Source organism: Diabrotica virgifera, chromosome 3 (assembly GCF_917563875.1).
Source record: "Diabrotica virgifera virgifera chromosome 3, PGI_DIABVI_V3a".
In the NCBI taxonomy this organism is placed as follows: domain Eukaryota; kingdom Metazoa; phylum Arthropoda; class Insecta; order Coleoptera; family Chrysomelidae; genus Diabrotica; species Diabrotica virgifera.
The window spans coordinates 265,898,509-265,924,791 of NC_065445.1; the positions used below are offsets into that span (position 1 = coordinate 265,898,509).

General features: G+C 32.9%; 1 protein-coding gene across 1 annotated transcript; it reads right to left on the bottom strand.

Moving 5' to 3' along the window:
- Window positions 1-6,469: 6,469 nt before the first annotated feature.
- Window positions 6,470-26,060, bottom strand: LOC114325973 (fatty acid-binding protein, liver). The gene is made up of 4 exons (XM_028274133.1): window positions 25,825-26,060; window positions 14,539-14,690; window positions 9,970-10,059; window positions 6,470-6,639 (listed from the first exon to the last, which is right to left on the bottom strand). The coding sequence occupies exons 1-4, from the start codon at window positions 25,889-25,891 to the stop codon at window positions 6,589-6,591; spliced, it is 360 nt and encodes a 119-aa protein (XP_028129934.1). The 5' UTR covers window positions 25,892-26,060; the 3' UTR covers window positions 6,470-6,588.
- Window positions 26,061-26,283: the final 223 nt, after the last annotated feature.

Genomic DNA, 26,283 nt, shown 5'->3' on the forward strand with positions numbered 1-26,283 from the left:
GGAGCTATTTTGTGTGCGGGATATTATGTCGGGGCTATTTTGTCGGAGCTTTTTTGACGGGGCTATTTTGACGGGGTACCCATAAAAAGAGTAGCGAGCAACTCGCTATAAGCGGTTCAGTCTAGATAACACTGGAAATAACTGAGTGAGAACTATGTCAAGCAGTGGACGCGATTGGCTGATTGATGATGATGATGATGAGGGAAAATCTACTACTTGTCTATTGAATATAATAATCTCCCGTTTTATACCGCTACGCGGCTTTGGGATTATAGCAGGGTTGTCTGCTATATCTAGGGCGTACGATATACAAGGAATGTAACAGGACCAGTGCTACGACGCTGCAACCGCCTATTATTATAGGCGCTAAAACATAAAACATATATAGCAAAAACAGTCGCTAATATTCAAGTATTTGTAAATTTGCAATAGTCCAAGTAATGAAGCTTAAAATAGGACAAAACCTCGCAATTTTTACAAAATGGATCGATTTGCTTGAAAATTTGAGAATAAGTAGTGGATAGTCCACGGATCAAAATCTATATCATGCCAAAAGGCGCTTTTACCATGGGGGTGGTTACCACCCCATCTCGGGGGTGGAACTTTTTTGTTATACTTTAATCGCAAAAGTTGGTAAAAACGTTCATTCTAAGCAAAAAATGTTCTATACATTTTTTTGATAAAATTGATAGTTTTCAATTTATTCGCTATCGAATGTGTTAGTTTTATATCGAAAAATCAATGTTTTTAATAAGTTTTCTGCTAATACTTAACTCCAAAAGTTTTCGTTTTATGAAAACAACCTTACTTAACAAAAATGTACCTTTTGAAAAAATAAACAAAACCTATTTTTAAATTTTCTTTAGGACCAATAGTAATCGAGCTATACTTTATTATATGTTGGCTCTTCTTCGTTAAATACTAAATATTGTAGTTCCAAAGTCAAAAGACGGGAAAGCTATGCATTTTTGGAGGAAAACTTGTTCAAACTAATTTCAAGCACTTAAAAATATCTATCACCAGAAATAAAAAAAGTCTCTAGCTCAAAAATTAAGTGACTTTTAATGAAAAGAATGTCAGTCCCCATTTTTTTCAGCGAAAAAGTGATCGGAAGCAACCCTGGAATCACCACCCTAATTAAAATTAGTCATTAACCTTATTTGTTCTTTTTTACTTATGTATTATTAATAGGTTCTAGAAGTTTAGCCGGCTCAGAATGATTAGTTTTTAAAAAAATGGAGTTAAAAGCGAATAACGAATTTTTGTAGTTTGGAAAAATGGCCTCTTCTTCAGAATAGCAAAATTAACATCAGAGATACAAAAAAATGTTTAAATATGAAATTGTAGCTTATTTAATTCCCAAGAACTTGGTTTACAAAAAATTTTTCTACGGCAAAAATTGAGTGAGCTATTGAATATAAAACTTTGTAATAACAGGCAAAAACCACCTTTACCAACCCTTTTAAAGTCACCTCTTTTTGCGACTGAGGATTTAAAAAAAAAATTAATATAAGTAGTCTTATAGGCCTTGTACAAACCTATCAAACTTTCTAAGGTAAAAATAAAAAAGTTACGGTTAAAAATCAATATATTTTTTTGAAAAAAGGAGAAATCCAATTGGAAGCATAATAATGTAAGTTAGCGGTGTTTTTGGTCATTGGCCTTATTCATTGTTATTTATTTATGTATTATAAATAGATTCTAGAAGTATGACTGGCTTAGAATGATTAACTTTTAAAAAACTGGAGTTAAAAGCGAATAACGAATTTTTGTAGTTTGGTAAAAAATGCCATTTTCTCCAGAATAGAAAGATTAGCGTCAGAGATACGAAAAAATTTTGATATAAAATTGTAGGTTATTTAATTCCCAAGAAATTGGTTTGAAAAAAAATTTCTACGGCAAAAATTGAGTGAATCGTAATATCGAAAAACATTGATTTTTTCTATACAAAACTAACACTTTCGATAGCGAATAAATCGAAAACTATTAATTTTATAAAAAAAATGTATAAAACAGTTTTAGCTTAGAATGAATGTTTTTATCAAATTTTGTGGTCAAAATATAATAAAAAAATTTCACTCCCGAGATGGGGTGGCAACCACCCCCATGGTAAAAGCGCCTTTCGGAATCATATAGATTTTGATCCTTGGGCTATCCAGTACTTATTCTCAAATTTTTAAGCAAATCGATCCATTCTGTAAAAATTGCGAGGCGAAAAGCTTCGGTTTCTGGACTAGATGCCCGCTTATCGTATAGATTTATAAGTTGCATATACATAAATGTTTTATTCCTTATCAGTATTTAACTTTGATTTTCTCATCTTCTTCTTCATGTGCCATCTCATCTAAGAAGGTTGGCAACCATCATGGCAACTCGCACTTTCGATACCGCTGCTCTAAATAGATCAGCAGAAGTGCAATTAAACCAAGCTCTCAAATTGTTTAACCAGAAGATGCGTCTTCTTCCGCGACTCCTTCTACCCTGTATTCTTCCTCGTATTATTAATTGTAACAAGTTATAACGCTGGCCCCTCATTTTTAGATTTGCTCATATCGTTGTAAAAGTGGTATTTACTTAAAGACTAAATTTCTTTTATATCATATTTATAGTAGTTTTACCCTATTTTTAATATGGTAGGGTTCACCATCATCAACTTTTACGCGTCCACTGCTGGACATAGATCTCCCTCATCTCTTTTCATCAAACGGTAGGGTTAAAAGCAATCGAAGTCAGAAAAGCTATCAGAATATGTGTCTTAAAAACAATCACAGAAAAAGAGAAAACTTCTATTTCATATAGTTACGTATAACATAATGTCTTTATTATCAGAGAGAAAGATTGCAGTCGAAATCGACATGACGAAAATTGAATGCGATAAGAGAGGAAGAAAGCCTAAGAACCATAAGAATAGATCATATCTGGAATCAATCTGGAAGCCTTTGGCGGTTTGGACTTTTTTAAACACAAAACATTCGCTTAACAAAATATCTACCAAGATAAAAACATACAAAGCATTTACAACACCGATAAAAACAGAATTATTAAGGCGTTGGCAGCTAATGATAAAAACTGAACTAGTAATCTGTATCGTATAATCTGTATAATATGTGTCTCTGTTCAATTTTTACCTAGATCAATAGTAAACACCCCTGGTTTTACTTAAGGTACTCATTTCATTATGGGCGAGTCGATCTGGGACCTATAGACATTTTTAAAAATGTCTTGCTGTTCTTGCCGGCGCTAGGTGTTGAATCCCGGTCTACCTGCATGCGAGTCAGACATCCTACTGTCTGAGCGACGCCGGCCCACTTGTCTATTGATCTAGGTAAAAATTCCAACAAATCTTGAACAGAGATACAGATTATACAAATTATAAGATACAGATTACTAGTATAGTTTTTATTCTGAGCAGCCAATGGCTTAAGAATTCTGTTATTACCTGTGTTGTAGAATGCTCTTGGTATATATTCTATTAAGCGAATGTTTTCTGTTTAAAAAAGTTTAACGCGCCAATGGCTTCCAGATTGGTTCCAGAGATGATCTATTCTTAGGCTTTCTTCCTCTCTTATCCCATTAAATTTTGGCCATGTCCATTTCGACTGCAATCCTTTTCTCTGATAATAAAGGCATCATTTTATACGTAGCTATATGAGATAGAAATTTTTTGTGTTTTTCTGTGATTGTTTTTAAGAAAGATAATCTGATTTCGTTTCTGATTTTGATTGCTTTTAACCCTACCGTTTGATGAAAAGAGCTGAGGGAGACCTATGTCCACCAGTGGACGCGTAAAAGTTGATGATGCTGAACCCTACCATATTAAAAATAGGGTAAAACCCCTATAAATATGATATAAAAGACATTTAGTCTTTAAGTAAATACCACTTTTACAACGATATGAAAAAATCAAAGTTAAATACTGATAAGGAATAAAACATTTATGTATATAATATGCAAGTTATAAATTTATACGATAAGCGTGCTTCCAAATTTACAAATACTTGAATCTTAGCGACTGTTTTTGTGGTGATAAAAATCATGTTTCAATTGCATAACCTCCACAAACACAAAACACTTGTGACGGAATGGCGACAAGCATTTTTAAAATTAAACGATGCCTCTTGTGTAATTCCTGTTTGGCCTCTTATTTCTCAATTGAGAAACTTGAGTACTTTAATCCTGGTGTCAATAACCTTAATATTTCAGGTCTTCTGTAATAGGCATTCGAACTCTGGAGTTACCGCAAAATGCTCAGAATATCCTACATGAGCTCTACGACAAATTCGGAAGTTTTGCGGAGGATGAACAAGGAAAGAGAGCTTATGTTTATAATTGGTTCGTCCACACCATTATGAATAACAATTTTTATTTTTTCTTATTTTTGTAAAGAATATTTGAATTTATTTTTCAATATTATAATTATTTATCAGCGATGAATCTAACAACCAGCGAACAATGGGAAATGCGTGAAAGTAATACTAAAGACGCAGCAAATAATATTCTAGTGCCAGAGAAACCACCATCACGCAATGACTGGTTCGATGCTGAGTGTGAGGACATTAAAAGAAGAAACATACATTACATATAAACAGATGCAGCAAAGAAGAACCCGAGAAAAACAACAAAAATATAAAAACCTTAGAAGAGAAGAGAAGTGCATTCATAGAAGAAAAAACAGAATTTATGAAAATAGAATAGTGGAAGAGCTTGAGACATTAAAACAGGAAAATCAACCAAGTAAATTCTATAAAACTCTGAATAATGTAAGAAAGGAATTCAAACAAAGGCTAAGACTATGTAAGGATAAGGAAGGGCACATACTCAATACAAAAGAAGAAATACTGAAAAGGTGGGTGGAACACTATAAAGAACTACTTACCATCGAAGTAGAAGATCCAAATCAACCAAACTCAAGAGCAACCAACAATACACCATTAGAGCCTCCATCAATTCAAGAAGTACGGGATGCAATAAAACATCTAAAAAATAATAAATCTCCAGGAAGTGATGGTATATCCGCGGAACTTATTAAATATGGAGGTGCTACCCTGACTAATCAAATATATAAAATAATACTGAGAGCCTGGAATGAGGAACAAATCTCGGAAGAGTGGTGTATTGGAATCGTTTGCCCGCTACACAAAAAGGGTGATCAATGGGAATGTAGAAACTATAGGGGAATAACCCTCCTTAATACAGCTTACAAAATATTTTCGAGTATCTAATATGGTCGCCTAAGTGCACATTCAGAGGAGCTTCTTGGAGAATATCAAAGTGGTTTTAGGCCTGGTCGATCAACAACAGACCAGATCTTTGTGTTAAGGCAAATACTGGAAAAAACCACTGAATCCAATATCGACACATACCATCTTTTCGTAGATTTTAAATCGGCCTATGATAGTGTCCTAAGAAATAAATTGTATGAAGCCATGGATGAATTCCACATCCCTGATAAACTGATAAGATTGGTTAAGGCTACAATGTGTAAAGTCGTTTGCAAAGTCGAAATACAGGGCGAACAATCACAGGCGTTTGAAACGAATGTTGATGATTCTAGCGGAATGAGAAGTGCTGAAAGTAGGTAACTGACATCGATGCGTTTAGGGGCAAGACCCTCCAAAGGGGAAAATGCATTCAGCTTCCATCTATCCGGAATCCAACTCGCGATAGGTACGATTCACCTGGTAAAAAAGGGTTCTTAAAAGGTTCAGAGGGATCAATATTGGGGATTTTTAGACGTTGGTGACTAGAATAGCAGAGTTTGGACAAGAATACGGTCTAACAATGAATGTCAAGAAGACAAAGTTTATGAGAATACCGAAGACTCAAAGAAATAACTAGAATGTCTTCATAAACGGATCCAATATCAAACGAGTCGAACAATGATCAACTCCACAGGAGATTACTCACAGGAAATAAAAATCACAATAGAAAAGGTTAGAGCAAATTTTAACAAAATGAGAAAAGTGCTCTGCACAAGAGACTTGAAGTTAGAGCTGAGAGTAAGGTTGGCTAGGTGCTACGTTTTCTCGACTTTTTTTTTCATCAATGAAAAACTAGAATCATTCGAGCTATGGGTGTACAGAAGAATTCTGAAAATACCTTGGAAAAAAACACGTTACAAACAAAGAGATTCTGAGAAAGGTGAATAAAGAAATGGAAATCTTAAATACCATCAAAACAAGAAAATTGGAATATCTCGGACATATTACACCTGGAGAGAGATACAACTTTATTATGCAGGGAAAGATTCAAGGAAAAAGAAGCATGGGGATGCGCAGAATATCTTTGCTGCGCAACCTGAGAGAATGGTAAGGACGTACATCAAATAAACTTTTCAGAGCAGCCGTCTCTAAAATCAGAATAGCTATGATGATTACCGACGTCCGTCGCGGAGATGGCACTTAAAGAAGAAGAAAATGTTCAAAAGCAATATGTATACAAAAAAATTTATTTAAAAATAAAGTATGTGTTTTTTATTAATAAATATTTTATTTTTCGATGCATTAAACAGAAAATTTAAAACATATTTTTGGAAGTAATTTTCTTAAAAAATAAGTACAGAGTGTATATAAAAATTATTCGATGAGTTTAGTCTTTTTTGAAGATCAGTGTTCCTGAAGCATTTTGAGTCTTATAAAGCTGAAAAATAAGAAATATAGATAAATAATATTTAAAACGAAATATGTCAGAAATAGTTTATTTTTCTACGGCCGTACTAAAAGAGCCACTTTCACGCACGCATTTCGTTTCCGAAAGTTGCACTTTCCCGCACGGCGTGCGTGAAAGTAAAATACCTTGTAATATGACATTATAATATACCTATTATAATACATGCAATAAACATGCTAATATTTAGATATTATTTAGTAATTTATTTCAAATTTATCTTATTGTGTTCATGTTTTAATGAAATTAGCGCGATTATTTCATTCATAGGAGATTCTGACCAATAGAAAGCTACAGAAATCTAAATTAAATCGATAATTTTTGATAATTTCCCGTTGTCAAGTATATTATGTCAGATGCCCTTCGTTGCTACGAAAAAATACATTCAGTGACATTAATGACAATTAATGTTTTAAAAATTATAAAAGTGATGACTTTCAACCGTCAAATTAATATTTATAACAACTGTTTGTTTAATTGTACTAACTTGTACTTACATAAATAAATTACAATAAAATTTTGGTTTTGAACAGTTTTATTCATGAAATAATCTCAACAAATTGCACTCGATCTCTAAAATTAATATAGAATTTTAGAGCTCTTGTGCAATTATTACTGATTATTTCATTCATAGGAGATTCTGACCAATAGACAGCTACAGAAATAAAAATTAAACTGAAAATTCCACACCTGTAATTTTGAACCAATCAAAATACGTTATTTTGACAGATCACCATGGCAACGGAGGTATTTTATCGGAAATTTTTTGCTCGTGGGGTACCCAACAGCGAATTATAGTGGAAATTTTTTGACGTTTACAATAACAGAACATTTTTGACAGACTGGTTTTTATTTGTTTACATAATTTAGTTTTGATTCATTTTCTATCACTTGTAGTTACTCAAAACTTATGTAAAATTGAAGAATATACTATTTTCTATCTTGAAATGGTATTCCCATGCAACTACAATGAGTAGAAATTACGAATTTGAAAGCCTAAATAATTGCTGACAAAGATATGGCGCGCTATTAATCTGTTCATGCAGCTTTGGATTTTCAAATGCAAATTTGGTGTGGAATTTTCTTACCGAATACCACGCGAAGTCAAATTAATATCCGGAAATTTTTTTTTGATCATGAATATTTTTAGAAAATTTCAGGAAATAATTTGACCTCTAGTGGTATTACTAGTGATAATTTTTGATAATGTCCCGTCGTCAAGTATATTACGTCAGACGCCTTTGGTTGCTACGAAAAAATACATTCGGTGACATTAATGACAATAAATTAATGTTTTAAAAATTATAAAAGTGATGACTTTCAACCGTCAAATATTTTTAACCACTGTGTGTTTAATTGTACTAATTTGTACTTACATAAATAAATTACAATAAAATTTTGGTTTTGAACAGTTTTATTCATGAAATAATTGCAACAAATTGCACTCGATCTCTAAAATTATTCTCGAATTTTAGAGATCTTGTGCAACTACTACTGATAATTCGATGAAATAAAAATTATTTTGACATAATATTTAAAAGTCAGATCAGTAGACAATTACAATTGTTTTGAATCTTCGTCATGGATAACAATATCGTCGTCGTAATAACCCATTATATTGAAAGTTTGGTTTTGACAACCATGCCAAAGAATTAATTTGTGTATTTTCACTTCTAAATAAAAATTGATGTAACTCTATTTTTGTAGGGTTTTTCCAAACGTACGGCCCTAGAAAAAATATTGTTCCTAACTCATGCGGAAAGTGTCTTCCCCGCACTCGACTGCTTGCCCGAACTCTGCTATCGCGTCGTTTGGATCAACGGCAGTCTCGTTAGGAAATAACTATTTTCTACAACCGCTATTCAAAGTGCACTTTTCTGCACGGTTTTATGTTATCAAACTTGATATTTTCTCACAGTATAAGATATTTGACATTAGTGTGCAGAAAAGCGACGTTTCTGTGCCGCAAAGTGACGTTTCTGTGCCGCAAAGTTCTTTTCTGCACAGTTGACTACCTCATTCTGAGTAACCTTATATTCTGTTTACATCCGTGGACTACCGCATTCTGAGTAACGTTATATTCTGTTTACATCCGTGGTTAAACTTTAGACAAATATATAACCTATAAGACAATTATTATATTTAACTATAGTATAGAAACTAAATTATGGATGTTACAACTGTTTTATTTTACAATTTTATTCTTATTAAACAGTTTATAATTATCAAATAACCAATAAGGATTTAGCAACCTGTGCAAGAGACGTCGAATGAAGTAGGTTTTGTGTAAATCCGTGACTGCATAAATATAATGTCAATAATGTGTAATAATTGTTTAAATTTAAACAAATTAAGGCAGTGCATTAATTTTTTAACTGATTTCTGTGCAATTTATTTAGGTATAAGGAATTTAAATTGATTAGTAACTATTAATTAAATACAGATTAAAATTTATTACATAGGTACCTATTATAATTATTAATCGTCGTTTGGAAATTGTGATTTTTATTTTTAGGAAAAACTGTGCTTGTAGAAAAAGTATAGTATGAAACACGTGCAGAAAGGTAATTTCTCACTCGTTTGAATTGCGGCACTCGCTTGCGCTCGTACCGCAACTTTTCAAACTCGTGAGAAATTAGTACCTTTCTGCACTTGTTGCACAATATACTATTTCCTAACTAGTGCGGAAAGCGATACTTTCACGCACGAGACTGCCGTAGACCCGAACGACGCGATAGCGGAGTTCGGGCAAGCAGTCGAGTGCGGGGAAGACACTTTCCGCATGAGTTAGGAACAATATTTTTTCTAGGGCCATACGTTTGGAAAAAAGCCACAAAAAATAGAGTTATATCAATTTTTTTTTAGAAGTGAAAATACACAAATTAATTCTTTGACAAGGTTGTCAAAAACAAACTTTCAATATAATAGGATACCACGACGACGATATTGGTTTCCATGACGACGATTCAAAACCATTGTAATTGTCTACTGATCTGACTTTTAAATATTATGTCAATATAATTTTATTTAATCGAATTATTGCGCTAATTTCATCAAAACATGAACACAATAAGATAAATTTGAAATAAAGTAGTAAATAATATATAAATATTAGTTTATTGCATGTATTATAATATATTATAATGCAATCTTACAAGGTATTTTACCTTCCCGCACGTCGTGCGGGAAAATTTACTTTCACGCACGCCGTGCGGGAAAGTGCAACTTTTGGAAACGAAATGCGTGCGTGAAAGTGGCTCTTTTAGCACAGCCGTAGAAAAATTATTTATCTTATTTACTTACGATTTCTAAGCCGGTGGGAGTAACAGTGAACGTTTTAGTTGTATCGCCATTTTTAATCGTAAGGGTGTCATTATCAATTGATGCCATACTCTGAAAACAAAAATAAAAATATTTTAAAAACATGCAGAAATACGTATGAAAATATACAAGACTACACAACAAGACATCACTAAAAGAAATAGCAGAAATATGTAGAAATACATATCGTCCAAAATGACAGAGTCAAGGCGTCAAAGCCCATATTAATATTAGAGCAAAAGAAGTTCTTGGGAAAGAAAGATAAATAAAAGAAAGTTTGTCGCAAACAAAAAAAAATCCGTGGTTCTGTACCGACGTGATGGAAATATGCAAGAAAAAAAACAGCTTACCTGAAGTAAATGCCAAAAAAGACACAACAAGCGTACGAAAATTACAAGAGAATAAGAGATGAAACACATGTACTTGTAACAAGAACTAAAAGTGAGCGCTGTGAACGGTTCTTAAAAGAACTGGAGCATGATTTTTATGGTCTACAAAAAGAAATATGGCGCTTTATAAGAGGTCAAAGAGCAAAGGTGAAGTAATTAATAGACCCGAAACACATCAAAAACGATTCATGGATGAACTATCTAAAGAAGTCATATACAAAAGGACAACAAATGACATCGGACCCACAATCACCAGAAATTTATATAAACAAAGTTCACATAAACAAGCATAAAGTACAAAAAACACTTGAAAATCTAAAGAACATAAAAGCTACAGGTAAAGATAGATAGTCCAGAAAGCCACTGCGCATCCGCTAGGAAAAATATTCTGATTCGGATTTTTTGCACAACTTTACTCAAAAAGGACCCCTTTTAACAAATTTGCATGTTACCAGGTCCAAAAGTAGGTAAAAAATTTTTTTAAACGGTTTTTTTGTTTTTTTTCCTAAAATTATGTTTTTTACATCGAACAAAGTTTTTTTAGTTTTTTGGATCATTCCAAACAGAAAAGATCTTTAGTGACTTTTCTCTAAACTTGATAGTTTTTGACATATTGTAAGCGATAAAAAATTTAAAAATTGCTAAATCGGCCATTTTTAACCCTCATAAACTATGTGAAAAACTGAAAATTTCAACGTTGACAAGGTAGGTAGATATTCTTTAAACATCGATTGATGAAATCCCGAAGAGTTTTTTGCAATAGCGTATCGAAAACCCCTTTGGTTTTTAATTGCTAATCAAACGGGCGCGACACTATTTTCAACCGTTGCATGTAATATGTAATATGCGTAAATATAATACGTGCTGAAAAAATATTCTATTTCAATTTTTTTTCACCATCTTGCTTGAGAAGGTTCCCTATTAACAAATTTGCATGTTTCCAGAGTCAAAAATGGGTCAAAAAATTTAAATTTTTTTAAAACTTCAAATGTTTTCCGATTACATCTACATGCAACTTGAAAATAGTGTCGCGACCGCTTGATTAGCAATTAAAAACAAAGGAGTTTTCGATATTGTATTGCAAAAAGCTCTTCGGGATTTCATCAATCGATGCTCATGGAATATCTACGTACCTTGGTAACATTGAAATTTTCGGTTTTTCACATAATTTTTGAGGGTTAAAAATGGCCGATTTTGCAATTTTTAAATTTTCAATCGCTTATATCTCGAAAACTATCACATTTAGAGAAAAGTCACTTGAGATCTTTTTTACTTGGAATGATCCAGAAAACCTTAGTGTTAGGAAAAAACAAAAAAAACGTTTAAAAAAATTTTTTACTGCCTTTTTATCCTGGCAACATAAAAATTTGTTAAAAGCAGACCTTTTCAAGCAAGGTGAAAAAAAAAGAATGTGTGTGTACTTTGTACGCACGTAAAAAGTTATTCTTCTATTATATAATAATTTTGACGAAATAAATATACTTAATTATTATATAATATATTACATAATATACTTAACAGGTTATTTATTCTATTTAAATATTAAACTAATTTTCTTATCTACCACTTTCAAAAATTTTTTATTAAAACAACCAAAAATAAAAAAATGAATCGTCCAGGATTGGAACCCGGGACCTTTCATTCTCTGACCGAACGCTCAACAACAACTAGACCACCGAGTCTCCTGTAATTGACACGTAAGTTTCGGATATAATTACACAACACGGTGACAAATAGATTGAGTGGTATCGTGATAAAAATGTTATACCTACATATTTTATTATCTTACTACAGAAGAAGAGAAATTCAAAGACACAAAAATTATAATAAATAACACATTTATTAAAAACGCCAATATAATCTTCTAATGACTTATTTGCGCTGATACAGATACTATCTTGAAAGATTAGCAACGAACTACATACTGTCTGTGTGCGCATGAGCGCAGATTTATGAAAAATGTTAGTCTCAATCGCGCCTAAAGAAGAATAACTTCAAAAAATTGAATCAGTATATTTTTCAGCACATATATTTACGCATGTAATATACATGCAACGTTTGAAAATAGTATCGCGCCCGCTTGATTAGCAATTAAAAAACAAAAGGGTTTTCAATAATTATATTGCAAAATACTCTTCGGTATATAAAAAAAATAATTTTAGGAAAAAAAAAGTTTAAACAATTTTTGACTCACTTTTGGACCTTGCAACATGCAAATTTGTTAAAAGGGTCCTTTTTGAGTAAGATTGTGCAAAAAATCCGAATCAGAATATTTTTCCTAGCAGATGCACAGTGGCTTTCTGGACTAAGGATACCAAACGATCAAATGACAACAATAATTAACCCGATTATGAGGGCTCTCTTAGGCAGACGATGCAATATTGATAGCCCAAAATAAAGGTAGCATTCAAATAATATTTCATATATTTAATACAAAAGCAAAAGAATGTAACATGATGATTTTAACTGATAAAACTAGAACAATAATAACCATTAAGGAACCAATAAGATATAAACTGGAAGTCGATGGAGTTATCAATGAACGTAACCAAGATAAACCGTTGAAATACAATATCAAGAGATGAAATCGTAGAAATAAAATATCAATTCTTTTAAGACGAAAAACTTTTTGTCATTACTTTTTAAACATTATTAGAAATATGAATTATAATTGCCAGACATTTCTGTCTTTTAAAAAGTAATGACAAAAAAATTTTTCGTCTAAAATCATTTTAAATTCAATATACAATGTGATTGATTAGTGTGATAAAGCTCAGTAGATCCTCTATAGTAATAGATAGCAATAAAATTTAATAACAAAAAATGTAGCCAACTTTGAGCTTCACATTACAAAATTAGTTAGAATGTTACAGGGTGTTCGATAACATAGTGGCAGACCAAACTTATGTTTTTTAAATAGAACACCCTATATTTTATTTTATATTCAAAATCCACTTAACTTTCCCATCATAAATATATAAAGGTTTATTATGTTATATAGGGCTTTTACAAAGTTATCACCAATTTTCTATGAAAATCGAAACAAGTTCAGCTCGATGTTTAAATAAAAATAAGCACAACAGCAATGGTTTATTGGTGCCATATTTTTTGTTGATTGTGAAATTTTTTAAGAATATTTGATATTGCTAATGTTCGTATATCGAATACAGGTTAAGTCAAAACACAAGTAGGTACATTCTTTTCTCAGAAATTTTAAATAGAACACCCTGTATATTATATCAATATCTAAAAGTACCATTACCGTAATTCAATTTTTGTATAATATTCCCTATGTTTTGTTAGTTTTCGAGATATTTTCATTTTTCAGAGCAAGTTATTAATTAGGGTGTTCTATTTAAAATTACTGAGAAAATAATGTACTTGTGTTTTGACTCACCCTGTATTCGATATAAAGAAAATTAGAAATATCAACCATTTTCATATATTTTGACAATCAACAAAAAATATGGTACCAATAAACTATTGCTGCTGTGCTTACTTTTATTTATACAGGGAGCTGAACTTATTACGATTTTCATAGAACATTGGTTTTTTTAGTCCTTGGGAGCTAAATAATATAAAATAAAATTTAGGGTGTTCTATCTAAAAAAGCAAAAGTTTGGTCTGCCACTATGTTATCGAACACCCTATAACATTCTAACTAATTTTGTAATGTGAAGCTCAAAGTTGGCTACAATTTTTGTTATTAACTTTTATTGCTATCTATTACTATAGCGGATCTACTAAGCTTTATCACACTAATCAATCACCATGATTTTGTATTTACCTGTACAGGTATGCTGCGCAGTAATGAACGCAACCTGTATCAGCAGCCAGATGGCTGGTACGGTGTTCGAGGAAGCATAGGGAACAATATATTAAAGAATCAGCTGTCTTAAAATACTTTCTCGAACAACAAGCAAACTTGCTTACATAAACGAAGAAGAAGAATCTAATCTTTTGATTATATAAGTAGTTATTCTTTTCATAGGTAATAAATTCTCGAGCTTAGCTTAGGCTTGTGAATTACTACGCGATATATATGGAGCTAGGCTGCGTTTTGGACATCTTAAAGAACTTTGATTTTATTTTAAAACAAAATTTTATAACATATTACAAAAATATTGATTGGTACAAAACTCAATATTTAAAAGAAACATACCGGTACTGGTTTTCCCATAATAATTTCATCAAATTCTTCTCCTACAGTAAAGGTGGTTGATTTCACACGGTCACCGTGTTTCTCATTAATCGTAAATCTGTCGCCATCATGTATAACGTCTAGTGTAAATATTACGACATCTCCAGAATATCCTAAAATTTAGTGAGTAATTAGCTTAACTAAAATAATAAATAGTAAATTTTTATTATTTTGGAAAGTCTTTATTCCTGGCATTCACAACACAAAGTTTATTAAAAATTAAGATAAATACCTATAGTTAAATAAACAAAAAAAAAAAGAATATGTGTACTTTGTACGCACGTAAGAAGTTATACTTCTATTATATGATTTCAACGAAATAATACTTAAAACAGTTTATTTGTATTTTATTTAGTTATTAAACTAATTTTGACATTACCACTTTCAAAAAATTTTTATTAAAACAGTACCAAAAATTAAAAAAAAAAAGAAAAAAGAATCGTCCGTGTCCGGATTTGAACCCGGGACCTCCGCGATCTGTTAGTCAAATGCTCTACCAATAACCCATCAGGGCTTTGTGTACACGACTTCTCGTACGTAATTACAAACCACGATGACAAATAGATCAAGTGAAGTGTACAAATATAAAAATGTTTAATACTTATTATCTTACTTAGTGTTGCCCAAATGCAAGACCAAGACGAGACTTGGAAAGTCTTGGTCTTGGTCTTGCACCAATACACCTGGTCTTGGTCTTGGTCTTGGTATTGCACTCCCAGTCTTGGTCTTGGTCTTGGTCTTGCAGCAAGAGTCTTGCAAGTCTCGCAGTTACCCACTAGCATATTGCTATTTATTAAATATTACTGTAGATCTTAGAACAACTTAAAGGTATAGGTACATTTTCAGCTTGACTTAACATAGACATAGTAAAAAGCAACCAAATTAATAAATGTCTAAACAACTCACATTGGGTGGGTTTAAACTCACGATCTAAACTATCCCTGCCTATAGTCTAACGTCTAACTAACTGAGCTATCTACCATGTCCCACGAGAGTCAGTCTGTTTCTTAATAAAATTTTGCATTTTGTGTTTGGTGTCCTTCGATAGATTTTTCAAAAATATTGAACGTACTTTTTAATTTTTCGATCTGACATTCATTTCGCGAAATATTCGCATTTTTTGTGAAACTTTGTGACTCACCCATTTCCTTACGCCCCGCTCAAATCGTCAGATTTTTTAAATATAGGTACACTGTTTTGCATTACATGCTAAATTTACTTTTCTAAGGTTATATATTTTTTCGGGCCTCCCTTAACGAATTCCCCTGTATTAAAAGCCAATATATGGTAGAGGTACATTTACAGGGTACAAGGTTTCTCCCCATAATCTCCATCTGACGCGCTCCAGTAACTGCAAAAATCCCCGCTTGGGTTCCCCTACCATTAAATGCATCATTTTATTTCAATTTTTTCTAAGATATATTTTGCTTAGAATATTTTTTTCGATAAAATACTTACTTTTTGAGTCATTTGTGCAAAACCGTCGAAAAACGTGTTTTTTTTTTGTTGAAAAATGAACATATTCAGTCGCAAATAGCTCGAAAAGTATTGACTTGGTTTATTTGTAGATGAATAAAATAGAACAAAAGTTGCTTAGAATTAGTCAGTTTATTCAACCTCGACTTATTTTGAACCTTTGTTTTTTAACCCCCCAAGAAGGGGTGAAAGGTGAAACTCATCCCCAGGGCAAAATCACACATGCATCGGCCAGTATCTCTTTTTTGGCGTGTTAGCTATGTGTACGCAATCATACGTCAATCCAAAATCCAAGCGGTTCTTTAAAATTTCAAGGTTTTGTAACATTTTACCGTAAGTGAATGGACTATACAGGGTAGCCGGGCATTATCTTATCTAGTGCTTTTTCAGCAAAAAATTTTGTTTGGCCTATTGATCTAATATCTAATTGCACACTCTGCAAAAAGTTTATAAGTAGGACGTTTAGTCTTTACGATATGGTATTATTCCCACTAACTGATAAGGAAAAACAATTGACTGGGTGTCGGTAACAGTGGATATGCTATTCGTATTGTATTTTTATCAACAAAGGTGACATTATATCTTTAAAAGTTTCAATGCGAAATGTGATACTTATTATTATACTGTCGGTGCGGCGTCACACAAGAAGATTATTTTATGAAAGGTATTCTCAAAATCTAGTACTCTTGTACAATTACTTTCGGAGCGAAGGCGTTGTCTGATATTAGGAAAGAATGAAAATAAATATTTTATATTTACATTGTAATAATAAACCTCTGAGTATTCTTATATGGATATTTTAATTCGCTATACATATATGTTTATCGTATTGTTCATAATGCGCATAAATCCAATTTTCCAAATTTTTGTTACATATTTTTTTGCGTCTCATTGTTTCTAAGCATATTAGGTCTGGATCCCGCGTATGAAAAAAAAGTTGATTAATAGCAAGCCGAAAATTTGTTAATAGCTTAAGGGTGTCTAGTCGGACAAACTTTGATACATATATGGGAACACTGGAACAGGGGAAGTTTTAATTGCGGAACAGATTAAAAATTTGGAACGTCAGACCACGAAAACGTCACATGTATTTTGTCCGACAGAACTTCCAATTGATTTGTTACCCTTTCATTAAACTCTCATGCAAAAATCAGACTGCTATTTATCACCAAATGGGCATTTTAATGAGTGGAACACGTAGAACATGTCAAATAACAGGAATTATGACAGGTGATAAATAGCAGTCTGATTTTTGCATGAGCGTTTAATGAAAGGGTGACAAATCAATTGGAAGTTCTGTCGGACAAAATACATGTGACGTTTTCGTGGTCTGACGTTCCAAATTTTTAACCTGTTCCACAATTAAAACTTCCCCTGTTCCAGTGTTCCCATACATCAAAGTTTGTCCGACTAGACAGCCTTAAGCTCTTAACAAATTTTCAGCTTGCTATTAATCAACTTTTTTTTCATACGCGGGATCCAGACCTATATTCCCGAACAAATATATTCCATAAAACGGCACTCAATCCTAACTGCAAGACGCAAGAGTCTCGCAGGCTTAGTCTTGTTCTTGGCTCAAGTCTTGCACGGTCAGTCTTGGTCTTGGTCTTGCTAAAATAAGGCGGTCTTGGTCTTGGTCTTGGTCTTGCTAAAACGCAAGAACAAGACCAAGACTGCAAGACCAAGACCGATTTTGGGCAACACTAATCTTACTCCCGAGGAAGACAATTCCAAAGACACAAAAATTATAATAAATATCATACAGAACAAGTAAAAACTTCGTTTGTATAATGGTATAAAAAGTTTATTGAAAAACTATTAAAAAGTCATCCAAAAGGATTTGCAAAACGTTTTCAATCTAGATCAGATCATCTTCAGTGCTTTCTGCTTAGTACATGAAACTAGCAACCTTATAGAATAGGTGACATCGAGAAATATGATTTCTTCTTCTTCTTGTAGTGCCTATCCGTTTCGGATGTTGGCGACCATCATGGCAATCTGCACTTTGCACACTGCTGCTCTGAAAAGATTTGTAGTGGTTGTGTTGAACCACGTTCGTAGATTTTTCAGCCAGGAAATCCTTCGCCTTCCTGGTCCTCGCTTTCCCTCTACTTTTCCCTGCAAGACCAGTTGCAGCAGTCCATATCTCTCACTGTTCCTCATGATGTGACCGAGGTATTCGATTTTGGCTGTTTTTATTTTGATTAACAGCTCTTTTTCTTTTTTCATTCTCAGCAAAACACCCTCATTAGTAATGTAGTCGGTATAAGATATCTTCAGGATTCGACGATAAAGCCACATCTCAAAAGCCTCAATTTTCTTGCAGGTGGCGTCTGTGAGAGTCCACGACTCAACTCCGTACAACAGTATAGGAAATATATAACATCGTAGTAATCTCACTTTTATGGGTATCGACAAATCATGACATTTGAACAACTTTGCCATTTTTTGAAATGCAGATCTTGCTTTCTCTATCCTACATTTGATTTCTATAGAATGGTCCCAATTTTCATTGACGTTCGTACCAAGGTAGGTGTATGTTTTTACTCTTTCTATTTGTTGACCATTCACACTGATTCGTCCAAATTGCTGTTCATTCTTAGAGATCATCATACATTTGGTTTTCTTAGTGTTTAGTGAAAGTCCGTATCTCTGACTGACTTCTGCGATTCTGCTCATTAACTCCTGTAGGGCTTCAGAACTGTCAGCGAATACCACAGTGTCGTCTGCGTATCTTATGTTATTGATACATTCTCCGTTAATTCTAATTCCGGCTTCAACATCATCCAATGCTTCTTGAAAGATTTCCTCAGAGTAGATGTTAAACAGCAGTGGGGATATTATACATCCCTGACGAACCCCACGTTTGATTTTGATATCGTCGAATTCTCCTGCCTCTGTCCGGATAGATGATGTTTGATTCCAGTACAGATTGCTGATAATCCTTAAATCACAGGTGTTTATTCCAATATTGGTTAATATCTCCATCAGCTTGTCGTGCTTTACTGTATCGAACGCTTTATGGTAATCAATGAAACATGCATAAATATCGCAATTCACGTCTCTACATCGTTGAAATAGCACTTGTATACTAAATAGAGCCTCTCTTGTACCCACTGCATTTCGAAAACCAAACTGTGTTCGGCTGATTTTTTCTTCGCACAGTCTATATATCCTTTGATGTATAATTTTTAGAAATAGCTTTAAAATATGGCTCATTAAGCTGATGGTTCGGAAATCACTGCAGGATACGGACTTTGTTTTCTTTGGTAAAGCAACAAACGTCGACTTCAACCATGCTTTTGGTATTACTCCGCTTAAATATATGTCGTTAAATATTTTGGTTAGCCGTTGAGTACCGTCGGTGTCGGAATATGATTTACATTTTCAAAAACTGATGTTAGTAGCGACTCTAAGTCGATGTTAAACGATAGATTTAAGAGTGCTCAAAGGGCAACATGATTCACTGCTCGATGGTAACGTGTGGTACTTGCCAGTTCGATGGACCTGGCAAGTACCACACGTTCAAAAATTGAAAATTAGTACAAACTTATAAAATCAATTATGGAATTCCAGACAATGATATATTGACTGAACACAATCTGCAAGTACGATAACACACAAAGAAGGCAGCTTTAACTGTAGAATGAATAAAAATAATCCTAAAAATATTATTAAATTTTTTTATACGATCTAACTTAAAATAATTTTAGAAACAAAAGATATATTCGTCATATACGCAAAGAGTACATAAAAATTAAAAAAGAAACGTCAAAAGCCATCAGAAAGAACTAGAAATATAGTTTATAGCTTGAGTCTGAAGTTGATATTTAATTTTTTGATGGCGCTTATCTTAAAGCTCTATTACTCCAAGCTGACCGAATTGGAGCTTTTTAGTTTCAAACTTTTTAAACAACTCCTTTCAATAACTATTTTTTCATACTTTTTACGATAAAAATTTAGTCCTTGACCTTTAAAATTCCGCTAATTTGTTTTTCCTATTGTTGTAAACAGATAAACCATAAATGTAAAAAAAGAGACTAACTTCGTCCCTATAATAAATGCTAAACAATTATAATTATTTTAGGACAATTTTTTTAATTGGTGAAAAGATTACAGTTTTCCGACTATGCAAAAATATTTTTCCCGAGCAATAAAGAAAAATATATTACAATTGTTTATAAGCAAAACATTGCAATGTCTTTGGAATAAGTTTAGCAAGTTTAGAAAGGCTTTTTTCTAACTTTTTCTAACTTCTAACTTTTGATAGAACCCCCTTTCTTGTCTATATTATTGCAAAAAAGTTATTTGGAATGACACTTTTCAACAAATCGCTGAATTAATTTGAAATTTTGACGAAATTTTTAACACTATTTTTAAACACCCAATTTTCCACGCCACATCAAAGTTGTGGTTTAATTTTTTAAAATATTTATTAAAATTAACTGAAAATTAGAGTTCTTACGTTGTTTACGTGTTCTGTGCAGCAAATTAGTAAATAAACATTCATTGATCGCCATTTTCAAGCTTTAAACTTTTTTATCAGATCATTAGATACCTGAAATTTCAGGTAAATGTTTTATAGACTAAGAGCCGCTATAGGTGAAATTTCTTAATCATTTTAGGCACGATGGGACCCTATAACTTAAATAGTAGAAACTAAAAGAAAAGGTTTGAACACTGTGCCGTCACTTTTCAGTGTCACATGCGTCGACAGTAGGGCATCAAACTTTCCACTCATGGACGGGATACATAAATTAAAAAATACCTTTCCTCACTACCAGAATTCAATTTTTTTCATTTATTTAAGTTCTATGTGATTAAGACATAAGATTTATCGTAATTTTAACCCACCACCCCTTCCCCCTGCCCCCACCATCAAAAACTTTATTTTTCGATTTTATTTTTTTGTGGGATGCAATTAATTTTAAAATTTCAAAAAATTCACATGCATAGTTAAGGCTTTTATAAAACACGTCTATTTTTTATAGACCTGTAGGTTGAGTATACATAACCTCAGAAAATTTTAATTTTTTTTTTTGGAAAAAAGTATATGGGAATAGCTGCAGATCTAATTTTTTCTTAATCTTATGTATTTTAGCAAACACTATATTTCAATTTTTTTTCAGATTTTTCTGTAACGCTGGTCACCTTCAAAAATCCAAAAAACTGTTTTTTAAGGGCGTTTTGGGGGATTTGAACGTGTTTCTCCCATTGTTTAATGTTCTAAAGGACTCGGTTACTTCGAGTTACATAATAACCTATAAAATCGAAATTGATTTGATATATTATGAAGTCTATAAAACAGGGAAAATTCCCAAAAACCCCCCAAAAAACAGTTTTTCGGATTCGTGAAGGTAGCTAGCCTTACAGAAAAATCTGAAAAAAATTAGAAACCTAGTGTTTGATAAAACATACAAGAATAAGAAAAAATTAGACCTGCAGCTATTCCCCAAAAAAAATATACGCTTTTTTGAAAAAAAATCTTTTTTTTTTAATTTTTTGAGGTTATGTACACTCTACCTACGGGTCTATAAAAAAAGACATCTTTTATAAAAGCCTCAGCTATGCATGTGAATTTTTGAAATTTTAAAATTGATTGCATCCAACAAAAAAAATAAAAACGAAAAATTAAGTTTTTGATGGTGGGGTCAGGGGGAAGGGGGTGGTGGGTTAGAATTACGCTGAGTCTTATGTGTTAATCACATAGAACTAAAAAAAAAAGAATGTGTGTGTACTTTGTACGCACGTAAGAAGATATTCTTCTATTATATAGGTAATTTAAACGAAGTAAATATACTTAACAGGTTATTTGTATTTTATTTAAAAATTAAACTAACTTTCTTATCTACCACTTTCAAATTTTTTTTATTAAAATAACGAAAAATAAAAAAAGTATGAATCGTCCAGGATTAGAACCCGCGACCTTCCGTGTGCTTCCGTTCTCTGTCCCACCGCTCTGCCAACTACGCCATCGAGCCACTTGAATTGACACGTAAGTTTCGGATATAATTACACAACACGGCGACAAACTGTAAAAATGTTATGCCTACATATTTTATTATTTTACTACAGGGAAACACAAATCCAAAAACACAAGAATTATAATAAATAATACATTTCCTAAAACCACTAATATATTCTTTTAATGACTTATTTGCACGGTTACAGATACATACATACCTATATTGAAAGATTAGCAATGAACTACATACTGTCAGAACTACATACTGTCAGTGTGCGCAGGCGCGTGGTTGATGTACAATTTTACCCTCAATCGATTCGCCGCTAAAGAAGAATATCTTCAAAAAAAATAAAAAAATATAATTCTGTTAGTAAGGGAGGGTAACTTTTAATTTATTTATCCCGTCCATAAGTGGAAAGTTTGATGCGCCACTGTCGACGCATGTGCCACTGAAAAGTGACGGCAGAGTGTTTAAACCTTCTCTTTTAGGTTCTTATAATTAAGTTATGAAATTAGGAAATTTAGTTAGGAAATATACTACTTGAAAAAATTAAACAACTTTTCAATATCTGCCTTCACAACGCCAATATTCCAACAGACTGGAACAACGCTACTATAATTCTATTACACAAAGCAGGAGACAAAGCCAATTTAGAGAATTACAGACCGATTAGCCTCCTCAGCCATTTATATAAGTTATTTACGCGAATAATAGTTAAGAGAATGGAAAGAAAGTTAGAGACTTATCAACCAAGAGAACAGGCAGGATTCCGAAAAAATTACGGAACAAATGACCATCTACAAAGTATAAAAACCCTGATAGAGAAAGTAGTGGAATACAATAAACCCCTAGTTCTAGTTTTTATCGATTTTCATAAAGCCTTTGACACAGTTGAACTTAGCAAAATATTACAGGCGCTTAAAGAATGCAGGCTAGATTATAGGTATACAAAATTATTACACAAAATATACTTACAGGCAACAACCACTGTCAAATTACATACTAACAGTAATCGCATAAAAATAGAACGGGGGGTTAGACAAGGAGACCCAATGTCACCTAAACTTTTTAATACGGTCTTAGAACATGCTTTCAAGAGTTTGGATTGGATGACAAAGGGAATAAAAATAGATGGAGAATACCTAAACAACTTACGTTTCGCCGATGATATAGTCATAGTAGCTGAGGATCTAGGTATGGCAAGAGAGATGGTACAAGAACTCGTTGTAGCTACAGAAAAAGTAGGGTTTAAATATAAACATCTCAAAAACAAAAATAATGACAAATTTGGTACCCAACCAGAACATCAGTTTTGGTGGAAAGGAAATAGAACTCGTAGATAGATATAAATACCTGGGACATGAAATTACGATTGGCAGGGATAACCAGACTCATGAGCTGAAGAGAAGAATCGGTCTTGGGTGGGCAGCATTTGGAAAACTGAGAGAAACTTTTAAAAGTGAGTTACCCACATGTCTAAAGAGAAAGGTATTCGATCAGTGCGTCCTCCCAGTCTTGACGTACGGATCAGAAACACTTACCTTAACTAAAGCCTCGGCTACCAAACTAAGAGTCACGCAGAGAAGAATGGAGCGGTCAATGTTAGGAATAACTCTGCGAGACAAAATCAGAAACGAAGAAATCAGGAGAAGAACAAAGGTGACTGACGTCATCGAGAGGATAGCCAGGTTGAAGTGGAGATGGGCAGGACACGTAGCCAGAATGACAGATGGGCGATGGACGAAGAGGTTATTGGAATGGAGGTTAAGCGAAGACAAGAGAAGCGTCGGTCGACCGCCTACAAGATGGACTGACGACTTAAGAAAGGTAAATAAAAACTGGATGAGAGCGGCGCAGGATAGATGGGGTTGGAAACGAGGGGAGGAGGCCTATGTTCAGCAGTGGACTTTTGAGGCTGGATGATGAATTAAGTTATAGGGTCCCATCGTGCCTAAAATGATTAAGAAATTTCACCTATAGCGGCTCTTAGTCTATTACTTTTTACACTATGGTTCATTTTTTAAATAGGAGGAGTAAACTCAAAAGACAGATTCACACCCAATAATGTCACTAGAAAAATCACCAAATACATCTTCTTTTTTGGTTGATCATGTTGTTCTTCGACAGTAATCCATAAATATTATATTATACTAATACCTCGCCAAAGAGTACTAAAAAAACTGTTTTTTATATAAATGCAGAATAAAAATCTAAAAATTAAAGGAATTTGGCAGAAAACACAAAAAATCGCCGATATAACTTAATTAACCTATGAATTTTAAATTAGTGTCAAAATTTCATAAATGTCAATAATGTCAAAATTTTACAATTTAGTGGAATAAACTTGCCTGTGGTTGGACCAATTACAAAAAATCCACAAGGAAAAGAATAGCTATTTGTATAACAAGGGAGGAAAGTGCTACTTTTCCTCCCGAGAATGAAGTTTACTGCCCGACGCGTAGCGGAGGGCAGTAATCATTCAAGGGAGGAAAAGGCACTTTACTCCCATGTTATACCTATGGTTTTTCCACCTTCCTCAAAAAAATAACAAGTCATTTTTTCATTTTTACTTAATTTATTTATGTAACTAACCAACAAAATTTATTAGAACTCAAACTAACAAGTAGGTACAATATAACTGTCAACTGTCAAATATAAGTCAAATTATTAATGTAAACATTGTCAAATCAGAATAACAATTTACTGTTTTTTACCATTCTGCAAAATACCGACTGTTTTAAATAAACGTTAAAATGTATAGATACTTACGTAATAGAAAACAGATATTGTACAGGGCGTCAATAAGTTATATTCCATGAATGAAATACCATGATGTCACTTTTACTTTTCCTCCCTAGGGAGGAAAAGTACAACTTTGCTCCCTACAATCAGGTCCGGAAAAGTATACTTTCGGAAGAGGTAGGTGGAAAAATGTTTTTCCTGTAGTTGGCTGTATACCATCAATCACAAAATTGGAAAAAAATCCTTTGTAAAAGGTATACATTTTTTTTTATTTATTAAAATCCCTTAAAAGGGCTACATCACAACAAAACGTTTTCGATTTTTATAAAAAATCATCATCAGTGTCAGATAAACTGGATGCTAGCTGAGCCATAAAAGAAAAATATCCGGGTAGGTAAAAACCCTTTACATATAATATAGATGCCTTAAAAGTGCATACGTCAATAAAAAGCCCTGTGATGGTCACATGGCAACCAGGATAATGCCCTAAGGTAATGTATTGAAATTTCTTAACACGTGGGATCCAAATTAAGTTGTTTACATTTCAATGACTTAATGGCAACTGATTTTTGTTAGGGCATTATCCTGGTTGCCATGTGACCATCACAGGGCTTTTTATTGACGTATGCACTTTTAAGGCATCTATATTAGGTATATGTAAAGTGTTTTTACCCGGATATTTTTCTTTTGTGGCTCAGCTAGCATCCAGTTTATCTGACACTGATGATGATTTTTTATAAAAATCGAAAACGTTTTGTTGTGATGTAGCCCTTTTAAGTGATTTTAATAAAAATAAATGTATACCTGTTACAAAGGATTTTTTTCCAATTACAAAAAAGCATTGTGGGGCGGTAAATTTGAATTACTCCTCCTATTTAAAAAACGAGAATAGTAGACGAAGATAGTTAAAAGGCATTTTTGTACCACACCGCCTGCAGGAAACATAGAGCTTTCAGATATTGAGGTCTATTAGACTTAAAAAACTTGTTACATACCTGGATGGGCCAAAAAACAATATTAGTAATAATATTGACAACAAAAAATAACATTGTAAAAACCTTACCAATTGCTTTCAAATAATCTTGAAAAGTGCCTTTATCTGAAACTGTGTATGAACCTGAAGGAATCATTTTCAAACTGTTTATTGTGTTTATTCTTAATTAACTTGCACTACAAAAAGACCGGCACTAGTTTCTTTTGATGGTCGTTTCTGAATATATACGCACACTCTTATCATTAAGTTTTTATTTAGTCATGTAAATAGTTATCAGTGATAATTTGTTATGGTGGTTTGCTAGTTTGAAGCATCTAGGCCAGTAAATGATCATTTGGAGTGTGATTTTCCACGTCATGACAGATTTGTTTGATTATTTAATTCATAGGGATTCTGACCAATACAAAGCTACAGAAATAAAAGTTACAGCGATTACTTTAACTTCCAATCGTGTAGTAAGATTTTGCATCACGTGTTTAATTCTGTCCAATCAGATTATTATTACAGCGGTAATTTTCTACTGTACAT